Here is a 13,262-nt window from a genome sequence, read left to right as displayed (position 1 = left end):
AAAATGCCTTCTAGGAAATATTTCTTCTTTGAGAATTTCTGTAATGTGAATTAAAATTTGTCAGTGTGCTAGAATATAAAATATGTTTCTGAGTACTTGGAAGTAGGGCTGGTACCTGAGGATAAAGGGAGGAGAGAACAGGGAGAAATGTAGAGGAGACCAGGCTGGACCTTAGTAGACAGTAAAGAAGGAGGGCATGTAGTCCTCTATTAGGACAAGATAGGTAGTTTTACATCCTGGATGAAATTTAAAATCAAAGGATCATCTCTCCCACAGCCGCACTTGGGGCTGTTGCCAGTAGTTTTGGTCAGCATCTCTGTGGGAATTGGCTGGGGGTGAGGAGTGTTGCTGGACATCACAGGGATGAGCACACTGGCTGTCTTTTCTGGCCCTCCAAGCATAGAATACTTTGAAGAGACCCAAATCAACTGATTTAGTTATTTGAGGAACACTTCCATTTAAACTGGACTCTGTACCCCACCCGTTGGTTCTTGTCTGGAATTTGTTTAGCTAAGAAAATTCTCACTCTAGTTTTGGTAGACAGCTCTGGATTACCATTGTTCTGTTTCGTTTTTTGAGACAGGGTCTCGCTGTGTAGCTCAGGCTGGTCTCGAACTCACTAAGTAGTCCAGACCAGCCTTGAACTTGTGGCAGTCCTCCTGCCTCAGCCTCCCAAGTGCTAGAAGTATAGGGCTGCACCACCATGCTTAGCTACATTATATCTGTGAAGGTTACTTAGGATTTTTAGACATGACTCACTTTATTTTTTTATTTTTATTTTTTTGGTTTTTCTCCGGTACCGGGAACTGAACTCACGACCTTGCGCATGCCAGGCAGGCGCTTTTGCCGCTGAGCTAAATCCCCAGCCCCCCATGACTCACTTTAAATAAATACTCTTTATTCACTATCTCACTGAAATAGGTGGACGTAAGTTATGTATATCGCAAGTACAAATGAGTAAAATTTTGTGAAATGAATTTCTTTATCATAACCATACCATGTACATATATATAGTTATACTGCATTTTATATGAAAACCATAATGTTTTCAGTGTGAACTGATTCAGGTATCTTCCTGACTTTTCTCTTTACTAATTGCAGAGAGCTACCATGGACACTGTGATTATGATCTATTTTTTTCACTTCCATATTTTATTTTATACACAGTTCTATTTTTTAATTAATTAGTATGTGAAGTTATTCTGGGTCACACTGTAAAACAGTGTGAAGTATTTTTGACTTAATGATCAGTTGAGTCAGTGAGCAGGCTAGAGCTGTGAAATTTATGTACCCACTGGCTGCTTGTCCCTGCCCACAGCCCTTCTGAAATAACGGCCCATTGTTCAGTCCCCGCGGGAGTGCTTGCTCAGAAAACTTCCTTGAGGTTTATGATTACCTTGACTTTATATGTTTAGATTTAGTGTCTAATTTTGGCCCCTTTGTAAAATAGGGATTTAGTAACTAGCAGTTCAACAAATAGAATTCTCTTATATTTTATGTAAATGGCAGCTAGAACAAAAAATACTTAAGAGTTCCTAGGGCCTATTAATAGAGGAAAATTTTAATTACATGATTTTTGTTAGAGAAAGAATATGTAACTGTTGGAGTTAATTCATTTACATTTGTAATAATAAATTTCTCTAAATTTACTTTCTTAACGCCTGTCTTTGAAAACTTAAAAAGTGATGAGCTTGAAAAAAGGGCTGGTCTTCTTTCTAGATCATGTATCCTAAAGGTGGGAAAGTAGCTGAGGCATTTCTACTCATTACATGTTTCTGATGATTATGTTTTCAGGATGCTGAGGTCATGGGCAGCAGAAAAGCATGTTACAATGCTTTGTGTTTCAAGTAGATTTTATAAGGAAAAGGAGTAAGGGGAGTAGATTCGTGGTTCCCTGGGCATGGGAACAGAACAAGAAAGAGCTTTTAAAAGAATGATGGAAATGTTCTAAAAATTGGGTGGAAGTGACAGATATACATCTGCAGATTTACTGAAAAATTTCTGAGCTGAATCCATGTACATTTCTAATGAATGAATTTTACTGCATTGAAGCTATAAGAATGGGAGAAGTGATAGAAAGTTATTTAGTAAAGGTTTACACAACCCTTCCCTTCTACACAACCCATGTGTTACAGAAATTGTTCCAGTGCTAATTAAGTCACTGGAGTGTAGAACTTTTTCTCTCTTTCAAATTTTTCGTTGAGATACAAAGCCTTCACTTTATTTTTGTTGTGCTACTTCTAATTTTTGAATGCTACTACAGTTTTTATTGTACAGAATTTCCCAAAACGCTGTTTAGTATAAAAACTAGAGCTGGAGTTAGACTAACATAAGAAAGGACGGATATTTCGATGTTAGTGGTTCTAGTTTATACAATTAGTTATTTTTTTCCTCCAGTCCATGACTACAGTTTATTCAGAAAATGTATTTAAAGCAGCTTGTAGAAATATAGTGCAAAAGATAAAAATAATAAACATTTGAAACTGTTTGATGGAAGAGGGGAAGGAGAAGAATATAAAGTAAAATTAAGTAAAACTTTTGTCAGAAAAGGAGAGAATTTGAATAAAACTAAGTAAAGCTGTCCTTCAGAAGTGAAGGAGAGATGAACACAAGCTGGAAGTGTTTACCACCACTAGATTTGCCTTCTAAGAAATGCTAAGAGGAATTCTTCAAGCTGAAATGAAAGGATCCTAAATAGTAACATGGGAGAAACCCTGACTAGTGAAAGCCATATTCCTCATTTTAAATTATATTACAAAGCTATTATAATCAAAACAGTGAGTTACAAACATAACAGTGGACACAAAAGCTAATAAAAAAGAATGGAAAACACAGGAATAAACCCACAAAAATGTAATACACTAATCCTTGATACATGTGCCAAGAGTACAAAAGAAGGTTGGTTTTTTTTCAATAAATTTTGGGAAAAATGGATATCTGTATGCAAAAAAAAAATCAAATTTGATCCCTGACTTATGCCATACTCAAATGTGAACTCAAAACAGACTAAAAACTTAAGCATAGGACCTGAAAGTATAAAAGTAGAACAAAGCGTAGGAAAAAAGTGGAAGGACATTGATCTTATGAATAATTTTTGGATGTGATACTAAAAGCACAGGGAACAAAAGCAAAAATAAAACAAATTGAAACTGCATCAGACTACAAAGTTTCTGCATAGCAGAGGAAACAATACAATGAAAAGACAGCTATATGGAATGGGAGAAAATATTTGCAAGCCCTATAGTCAATAATGAGTTAATATCCAAATATATAACGAACTCACATAATTCAGTAGAAAAAAAAAACCTAAGTTATTTTTAAAATGACAGAGGACCTGACTAGACATTTTTCCAAAGAAGTTATGCAAAGGGCTAACAAGTATAAGAAAGTAAGTTCAACATTACTAATACCTAGGGAACTACAAATCAGAGATTACCACCTTTACCTGTTAGGATGTCTGTTAACAAAAAATCAAAGCATAAATGTTGGCAGGAATGAGGAGAAAGGGACCCTTATGCACTGTGAGGAATGCAAATTAGTATAGCCATTGTTGAAAGCTGTATAAATTTCTGAAAAATTGAAAATTGAACTATATGACCCAGCAGTCCAACTTATGGATATGTATTTAAAGAAATAAAATTACTGTACCAAAGACATTCCCATATTATTGAAACATTATTCTCAATAGCCAGAGTATGGAAATAGCCTATGTCCATTAAGGGCTGAATGATAAAGACAGTGTGAAAATGTGTTACAAATGTGTGCACACACTGTAGAACATATTAAAAGCCTTAAAAATGGGGGAATCCTAGCATTTTTTGTAACACGGGGGAACCTGGAATGCATTATGCTGAATGAAATAAGCCAGATACGGAAAGAAAAATACTGATGGTTTTACTTTGGGAATCTAAAGAAGTTGACCTTAGAAGCAAAGTAGAAGGGCAGCTATGAGGGATAAAAGGTGGGAAAATGGAGAGGTGGTGGTCAGAGTACAAACTTTCAGTTATATGATGTGGAAGTTCTGGAGAACAGTTAGTGTAGTTAATATATACTTGAAATTTGCTAGAAGAATAGACCTATAAGAAGAATGAAAAGAGTATTCTCATGGTTCTCATGAGTATTCTCATGGTGGCTGTGTGGTGAGGATATAGTAGAACCTTGATTTTGCTAATGATTTTGCAGTGTACATGTATATTAAAATATCACATATTCCTTAAGTAAGTATAATTATTTTCTGTCCATTATACCTTAATAAAGCAGAAATGAAATTGTGTTGGATTATTTTTCTGTTTGATAGACTGACTCATCTCCAGAATGCTTTCATATAAGTGGTATTACGTTTTTCTTCTCAACTGAAGAGCTGTGCTACTGTTTCCCTTTCATTTCTGGACCTCAGTCTTTTATTTCATACTCTCATATGTGCTTCTTATATATAGGTTTTAGGGGTTTTGCTTTGTTTTGTTTAGTTTTTTAGTTTAAAAGTAAAGGTTACTAATGTTAGGACTGACATACTAGCTAAACATGTATTCGTACTAGTTTTACTTGTGTAAAAAGTGAAGTTATTTTCTTGTCTGAGTCATCCTCTGCTTCTTTGGTCTCCAGGCAATCTGAGTACGGTGGTGTGGTGTTTGGTGGCTGGGCACGGATGGCTCAGCCCATTGTGGCTTTCACTGTAGTTGAGGTTGCCAAACCCAACATAGGTGAAAACTGGCCAACCCGCGTTCGTGCAGATGTCACCATCAATCTGAATGTCCGAGATCACATCAAAGATGAATGGGAAGGTAATTTTGTATTTCAAAAAGTGAAGTTACCTTTGGCCTCTGTAGTGTATAGGTTTTTCACTTTGAGCATTAGCAAAATACTTTACTAAATGTTACTCTTTTAAAGTTTAATTAAATTTTATTCTTAAAATTAGATTTAAAGAACAGCAAAGCAGTTGTCTTTCAAATTATTAGAATTAGAAGTAAGAATCATTCAAAAATATTTAAGTAGTTTAGTCTTTTAATGAAGAGCATAAAATCACATATCTGTCAAAGTATTTTGAAATTACAGTTTGCATAGTTAAGAGGAAAGCATTTTAAATTGTAAGTTCAGTAAGAAAATTTTTATGCACATTTAATATGAGTATAAGAAGAATAAAGACAGCAGTATTCACTAAAGAAAGGGAGAAGCTCACATACAACTTGCACATGTATTCTAACAAAACTGATACTTACAGAAGTAAGCGTGTAGGGGTGTATGTACTTCAAGGAGAATAAAGACCAATAAAGGAGTTGCAGGGGGCATGATAAAACAACTCAGAAGGAAACAATTTATTGTTACCCAATCAAATAATCAGTGAAATCATTTTTATTTGAGGGTACATAACAATTACAGAGAAATTAAACTGGCTACTTTCTGTATTTTTTACTAGAAAAGCTTTTAGGAATGAGAATTCTGTCAGTTTTTTCAGAAGCAAGTATGTTCAAAGTTGTTAATTCAAGAGAGTTAAACTGTGGCTAGCACCTGTGCCAGAAATGGCACGTGAGCGGGTTTGTAATTGGCACTTTTATATTTTTCCTCCAGCTGTCTGTGAGAGCCCTTGCTTGCTGCCCTCTTTGTGAGAAAGAGCCAGTGGGTTTAATCTCCTGCTACCTTCGTTGCATGCTGGAAGGAAAGTAATAGTCCCTTAATGGATCCATTTTCAGAAATTATTGCTCCCAGTATAGCTGTAACCAGAGAGAAATACATATTTATCAAAGAATTCTGAAGTAATCTAGCAACGAAGCTGACCAGATAGTTAATACATGGTTACTATGTTGGATATGGTTTGTGACAGATTGTTTTTGTGACTCCTAGTTCTTCAAAAGAGTTCTAATCTGTTGCATTACACATCAAAAATAATGTGCACCTTTATTATTGCTGAACCTTTGAAAGACCTTAAGTTGGTGGAGATGGTCCTGTTCTTACTACTGTTGTTTGAAACTTGAGGATGTATTAAACACTGTTTCACATGGTGAATAATCAACTGAGAAAACTTACTGGGTATTCCCTATAGTAGAAATGGTTAGAAATTGTGAAAGATCTTTTCTAAGCATTTATAGATGACAGGTAAGAAGTCTGTTTATAATGTTAAGGAGAAAAGGGTGTTCTACCTGAAATTTCCCACTCTCCCATTGCTTTGGAGACTGCTATCAGAGATAGATTATTTTGTTTTGTTTTCAGAGAGCAGGGTCTCATGTGTAGCTCAGACTTGACTTGAACTGTTTCTATAGCCCAGGCCAGCTTTGAGCTTGTGGTCCTCTTATCTCAGCCTCTTGAGTGCTAGACATTATGAAACACCATGTTCAGCTCACCTTTTCTCTCCTTTCCTTTTTTCCCCATCCATCCATCTTTCCTTCCTTCCTTCCTTCTTTCCTTCCTTCCTTCCTTCCTTCCTCTCCCTCCCCTCCACTCCCCGTCCCTCCCCTCTTCCTCCATCCATTCCTGTTCCTCTTCATCTCCCCGTCTCTCCCTTTGTCTCTGTGTGTCTTTGTCTGTCTCTGTCTTTCTTCAATGGGCAAGATAAGCAACAGTAGAGCATCTTGGGATGAGTGATTCATACTATAGGATATGGTGGGAAATGAAGTGGTTTTTCATAGGTCAGGGCCCAAGTTCAGCCCCTGTCCTGATTACATATGGGTGACCAAATAGAAAATGGGAACAGAAATGAGAAAGGTTTTGTAAATAATAATTAATATTGCATTCTAAAAGAATATTTTTGAGAAATATAAACTAAAAGTTACAAAATTGTTCCCCTTATCCCTTCAAGAAAATCTGAAGCTCAGGTCCTTATCTTCTCCATCAACCCCATTTAACATTAAGGAAAGAAAAGTTGTGCATGGTGGTGCACCCCTGTAGGCCCAGCTATGGGGGAGGCTGAGGTGGGAGGTCAGAAGGTTGCCCAGAAGTTTGAAACAAGCCTGGATAACATAACAAGACTCTATCACCCCTGCTCCCCAAATAGGAATTAATGAAACTGAATGCTAGGTTCTGCTCCCCAAAGCCCAGCTAAGCAGGAGTAAGTACAAATGATTTGGAAAGTGAGAGTTGAGTTCATTGTAATAGAGGTTTAAAAAGACGTAAATCTAAAATATCTTACTACACAATGGTCTGCTTTAGGAGGCAACAGGTGAGCATCCCTCAGGAATGTCACTGACATTAGGATGATTTTCTCTGGCCCACTTCTTTGGATCTGAGGCCACTTTGGCTGCGTGGCTGAAATTGTGTAAGACTGTAACTCAGATAGTAGCACAGTTCCCCTAACTTCTTGTTTGCCTTCCTATCTCTTTGCATAGAATTTTATTACTATGAATCAGAAATATTTCTAGCTTTACCCACACTAACACAGCTACAAATAAAAACAAATCATAATGGCTCTGATAATATTAGCCACATGTTCACATCACTGATTTAATTTGTGTATTTTATTACTAAGATTATAAGCAAGCAGAGTATTTAAGCTTTAACTGTACAATGGATCAGAAAATGGGTTGGAAAAGAAATGAAGATTAAGTAATGTTATATGCTGTGAGGGTTAATTTTAATGTCCCTTGTCTTCCAGAATCTGTACTTTTAATAGAACTGGGAAGCCAGTTGACTCCATTTATTTGATTTGATGATGGAAAAGCTTTAGACTTTGTGACATTCACTTTAAAAATTTTCCCTACTTGTCAGTGTGCCTATTCAGAGTTGATGTATGCAAACCACACTTTGTGCCTTGATGGACTGTTCATGTGTTGGCCTGTTTGAGTGCAGTACAGTTGGGCTATGTTTGGAATGGCAATGATAGATCGCTTCAACTGGTGTTACAGACCTTTTAAATATGCTACAGACGAATGATATGCCAACCATATTTTTGGTTACTTAAGAATGTTAAAAATAAGAGTGATGATAAGCATCCAATTTTGGAGCTGCGCTTGACTTGGAAGGCTTATTCAGGAATGAGTTCATGACATAAAACTTTCTAATTTCAGTATAAAAAAGGTTTTTATTTTGATTATTGCTGTGAAGTATTGAGTATTAAATATGATAGGAAAACCTATAAATGTGTAATGCAAATATCAGTGGTCACCCCTGATACTTAAATTTTTTACATCTCTGTTTCTTATAAGAGATTGAGAATTTGGCAACAAAGTACTGAAAACAATTAAATTCTAATAAATGAAAATATCTTTATGTTTTACTAGGTCTTCGTAAACATGATGTATGCTTTTTAATTACGGTGCGTCCCACAAAACCTTATGGAACTAAATTTGACCGCAGGAGACCTTTTATTGAGCAGGTCGGCTTGGTTTATGTCAGAGGCTGTGAAATCCAGGGCATGCTGGATGATAAAGGGCGTGTCATTGAAGATGGTATGCTCATCTCTGTATTTGAGAATATGTGCGTGAAGAATGATAAATTTCTTTGCCTCTTTTCCTTTTTTGTTAGGTAAAATTGTTTGTTGTTTTACATACTAAATGAGCACAAAAGGTTGCATACAAAATATGTGTAAGGTACCTACTTCGTACAAGTAAAAGTACAAAAGCTCCATGCTAGGTTTGTTGAAGTACCTCCTTGTACTTCATAAATGTATACAATTATGTGTCAATTAAATATTTTCTTTAAAAATCCATGTTACATATTGGAAAGGAGAAGATACTGGAAGTTATCTTTATTTCCATCTTCCTTTCTATAATTATTGTTTTAAAAACCTCAATTGTTTTTAAGCTATTTTTATGTTCAGTGATATATTTTTCTGATTTTTTTTCTTCATAAGTTTTACTGATTTGTTTTGTTACAAGTTTAGTTCTCAGCTAGGAATAGTACTACTGTGCATCTCGGAATATATAGCGATATTTAGATTGTCAGGTAACTAGGGGAGGGTGGTTAATGGCAGCCTATTGGCATGGAATTTTGTAGATTAGGTCCTTGGATGCCAGACATCCAACTAGAACGATCTTAGAAGGAACTGCCCAACCTGAGGTTCCAAAACTACCCCCATTTAAAAGCTGCTTTGCGGTAGTAGGCTGCTCTTGAATTTTTATGCCTATGACTGATTATGTCTTTGAAATTCTTTATTCTGTTGTCCTGGCTTCTGTTCTAAAAATACTTGTAAAATTAAAACTTCATTTATGGCTAGCGGTTATTTTCTAGTTTGGTTGCTGAATGCTCCTCAAAACTTGAATCAGTTTCTAGCACCTGTGATTTTGAGACCACATCATTGGTAAACTACTGATGGTTAGGCTATTCATCTCTAGAATAAAAGGAAGCAGGAGAAGAGGATGGTGGTAGGATGGAATAAACATCAGGCTGAAAAAGGGACAAGAAAAAAGACTGGGGTTTCAGTCCTTAGTATCCTGTATTTCTGTGTATGTGAAATTCCCTTTCATGCTGTAGTATTAGGTGGCATATAAGAGGTTGGGAAGAACCTATGTCAAATTAAGGAATAGAAAGACTGTGTTTTATATGAATCCTAAAATACAAATATTTAATGAGTAAGTATTTATTATTTACTATATGTGAGGCATTAGTAAGAGCTATGAGTGACTGATACAAGATAAATTCTTTGACTTTTAAGAGCTCTTATTTTAGTTGAGGGCATATACAAATATTGCAGTTCATGGAATTGCATCATAAACATTACATGACTTGGAAGAAATAATGATTTAGAGAAAGGAGAAAGTGCTTTTACTTCTTGGAACTGGAAGAATGTGAAAAGAGGGCATTCTCTATTCAGGAGGAATGATTAGAGTTACTAGAAAGAAATGCTGTTACTTTACAATAATATTTGAAACATTTATATTTCATCTAACAATCCAAAATTTCCAGGACCTGAGCCCAGACCTAATCTTAGAGGAGAATCGAGGACATTTCGAGTATTTTTGGATCCAAACCAGTATCAGCAGGATATGACCAATACTATACAAAATGGAGCAGAAGATGTGTATGACACTTTCAATATAATAATGAGGAGAAAACCAAAAGAAAATAATTTCAAGGTAATTATCAGGCCACATAACTAAAAGTATGTATGTCATAAACTTAAGTAATCTTAAGCCGTAAATGTATAGTTGTTGGGTAAAAGATTTGTTAAGAAAATATGTTTTACTTTTTACTCTAAATAATCCTGTTTAATTCTTACATAAAAATTTAAGGAAATTTATGTGCACAATCTGTTTTGCCTCTTGAGGTGTTCAAACACTGAAAATATACAGGAATCCATATATTAATGTAAAGGTTAGCCTCCCTTGCTTTTTTTCCATACAGTATTAGGACCTTAATTCGGGCCCCCTTAGGAAGTGAAAGAGAACTGTTTACTGATTTACCGGAGCTTCTTTTTAAATTCAGAAGTACTTCTGATACCTGTAAGAGTGTGCATACAGAACCCAATGGCTCTAAATTATCCTACAATAATGTGTTTATACTTTATTAGTGGAAGAGGAGATTCGGGGTGCTTGCAGGTTTATTTTTATAGTTTTCTGGGGAGAAGAGTTTTAGAAAAGGAAGATTACAAAATTATTTACAGATACAAAAACACTGAGTTCTAACATTTGGTGGCCTAGCCTTTGGAGCATGTGCATTTCTTTCCTCTCAGCCCCAAGGTACAGTGCTCCTGTTACATTCCTGTCACCTCATAACCTTTTCTTACTCATTGCTGTGTAAAAAGCAGATGCGGAAAAGTAAAACTTCCATTTGTTCTCCTCATGCTGTTGTTGAGGACAAAAACTGTGGAGGTACACCGGGTTCCCTGCCTCGTCCTCCACATCCAACGGTGAATCTGATGAGCAGAGCAAACCCCCTCCACAGCTGTCCTTCACTTCCCTGCTTCCACTCTGGTCCGCCTCTCCAGAAAGCAGCTCAGTGAGCCTTTTCAAACACAGAAAATTCTTACCGTAATCCGGAGGACCTGTCATTATGTCCCCTGTTTGCTTCTCTTATTTTTCTCTTTTTATCTTTTTCAATCTGTAGTAGCCATACTGACTTTTTTTTTCTGTTCTATAATAATCCAAGACTTTGTACCTGGCATTCCCTCTACCTAGACAGTTTTCCTCACGTATTTATACGGATTTTTTTTCCTTCAGTTTCCAGTAACTCGTTTTAACACCTGAGAAGCTTTCCCTGGCAACTTTAGGTAATTAAGTACTTACCCATTCTCATCATTCTTCACCCCGTTAGCTCTGGCTTTCCGCAAAACCCTTGTCATTCCTGATAATTTTATATTTAGTTATCTTACTGCCCCATTAGATAACCAATCCGTGAGGATAAAGTCTTTGTATTGCTTGTCAACATACTCCAAGCATCTAAAACTCTGCCTGGTATATAATGTGTTCCTAGTATTCATTAGGTGAGTAGACGGAGAAGGATATTTCCAAGTTTTACAGTGCTTAGGATGGTCTCACATTTATTCAGTTTTCTATACGTACATCTTAGTCACTTTACTAAAAACTACCAAAAATACCTATAACCTTTGTTTGACCATTTTATTTAGTGCCTTGTATGTGTCTGGTATTGTGTTATATGGGGTTATTTTATTAGTTTTTAATTTTTGTTTTCAGACAAAGTCTTGCTATTTGGTTCAGGCTGGCCTTGAACGAAGGGTGGCCGTCAACTCGCGGCAGTCCTCCTGCCTCAACCTCCCAAGTGCTAGGATTACAGGCATAAGCCACCATGCTTGACTGTGGGATTTAAAAAGATGAATAAGAAAGATACAACTTTATACCTTTTGGAGCTTAACTTACTAATAAGGAAGGTTAGAAATATAAAAAAAATAAACAAATCACCTTTCTCATGAAAGGTAAGAAGGTGCCAAAAGCCATGAGGAAAGCATGGATCAAAGTGTCATGGGAAACATTCAAAGTTCAAAAGAGGCATTCAAGTTCTGATCCAATAAAGGGGAGTGATTGGCTTACCCATGTTTGAGAAACTACGAGTACTCTTTTGGTACTTTGGTATTTCCTTGTATTACTGAGCAGCACCCCTGCTTTATTTCCCTCTCTCTTTTCCAGTTCATATAGCCTTTTCTGATCGGGATCCTGCTGCTTGACTGAGCAGCTGGCATGGGCTCCTCTTTATCCTCCCTCTTCTCCCATTCAGTCACCTGTTTTTCATATCCTTCTTTCAGCTGTAACACCCATCGTTTTACTCTGCTTCTCAGAACATTTCTGTAGCTTTCCAATGATGATGCAATAAACCAGAGTGCTTCAGAAATTCTTAAGCTGTATCAAAGTACCCTTTTCCTATGTGAAACCTCACCTAATATTAAGTCTCTCTGATAGTGTATGTGATTAACATACACTGTATCATGTGTTTTTCAAAATTGGATTGTATAGCATTTATGATTTTCTTTTTTGTTGTGTTTTGTTTTATTTTTGCGGGTACTGAGAATTGAATTCAGGACCTTGAGCTTGCCAAGCAGGTGCTGAGCTATGTCCTTGGCCGTATGATTTTCAAAAACTGGTTGAATTGGTTTTTATTATTTACAGTTAATATCCTTTCCTCCTAATTTTTATATCTTGCACATCACTGAGTAAAATGATTTTTGAACAGTCTAAGAATTTGTCTTGGCTTTTGGTTAATTCTTTCTCACAATGTGTATATTAACTATTATAATTAACTTTTATTATAGCCTAAAATGATATTTTCATTCTGAAATTTTGACTTTTAATCATTTTCTTCACTTAATTTTTTTTTACTTATGCTGATTTTAGTGTTTGTAAATTTTGAAAGCTTCACGATTGAGGTGTAAATTAATGTCCTTCAATTTGAATATGAACTAGAATATAGACTCCAGGAGTTCCTAAGAGGAAGCATTTTTCTTTAAGGGCTTCTTCTATAAGGCTTTCTTGTTGTTGGGTTGACATGGGTCTGCTTTTCATGCTACTCAGATGCAGTCAAGTGGTAACCTCATTTATATCATTCTCTGTAAATGAACTCTTAAAGGATAAACTGTTCTTGCTAAATTTGGTCTTTTGTTTAACTCAGTGTATGGTATCAGCTGAAAATATAGCTGTTGAATCAGTCTAGCCAAGCACCTGTCAGCAGAAAATAGCTTCTTGCCCTGAAACACTTGGGAATTCTGGATTAGTGCAGCCAACCCTGCATTCCAGTAAAGTGCAAATGTTTGCGATGTCTTCTGACGCAATACTTTTCTGTCTTTTTACTGACAGGCTGTGCTGGAGACTATTCGGAATCTGATGAACACTGATTGTGTGGTACCTGACTGGCTGCATGATATCATTTTAGGTTATGGAGACCCAAGC

The 13,262-nt window shown here is 36.1% G+C and overlaps 1 protein-coding gene across 1 annotated transcript in view; it reads left to right on the top strand.

Moving 5' to 3' along the window:
• The window catches only part of Aqr (aquarius intron-binding spliceosomal factor), a gene marked incomplete in the record, with an annotated part of 89,935 nt that overhangs the window by 44,569 nt on the left and 32,104 nt on the right, over nucleotides 1–13,262 (top strand). Inside the window, 4 exon segments of the mRNA XM_013512621.1 lie at nucleotides 4,603–4,781; nucleotides 8,208–8,375; nucleotides 9,832–10,001; nucleotides 13,170–13,262. Coding sequence (XP_013368075.1) covers nucleotides 4,603–4,781; nucleotides 8,208–8,375; nucleotides 9,832–10,001; nucleotides 13,170–13,262 — 610 coding nt within the window.

The sequence above is a fragment of the Chinchilla lanigera genome, unplaced genomic scaffold (assembly GCF_000276665.1).
Source record: "Chinchilla lanigera isolate Chin_1 unplaced genomic scaffold, ChiLan1.0 scaffold00015, whole genome shotgun sequence".
NCBI lineage: Eukaryota > Metazoa > Chordata > Mammalia > Rodentia > Chinchillidae > Chinchilla > Chinchilla lanigera.
This window is presented reverse-complemented; position numbering and strand designations above follow the sequence as displayed.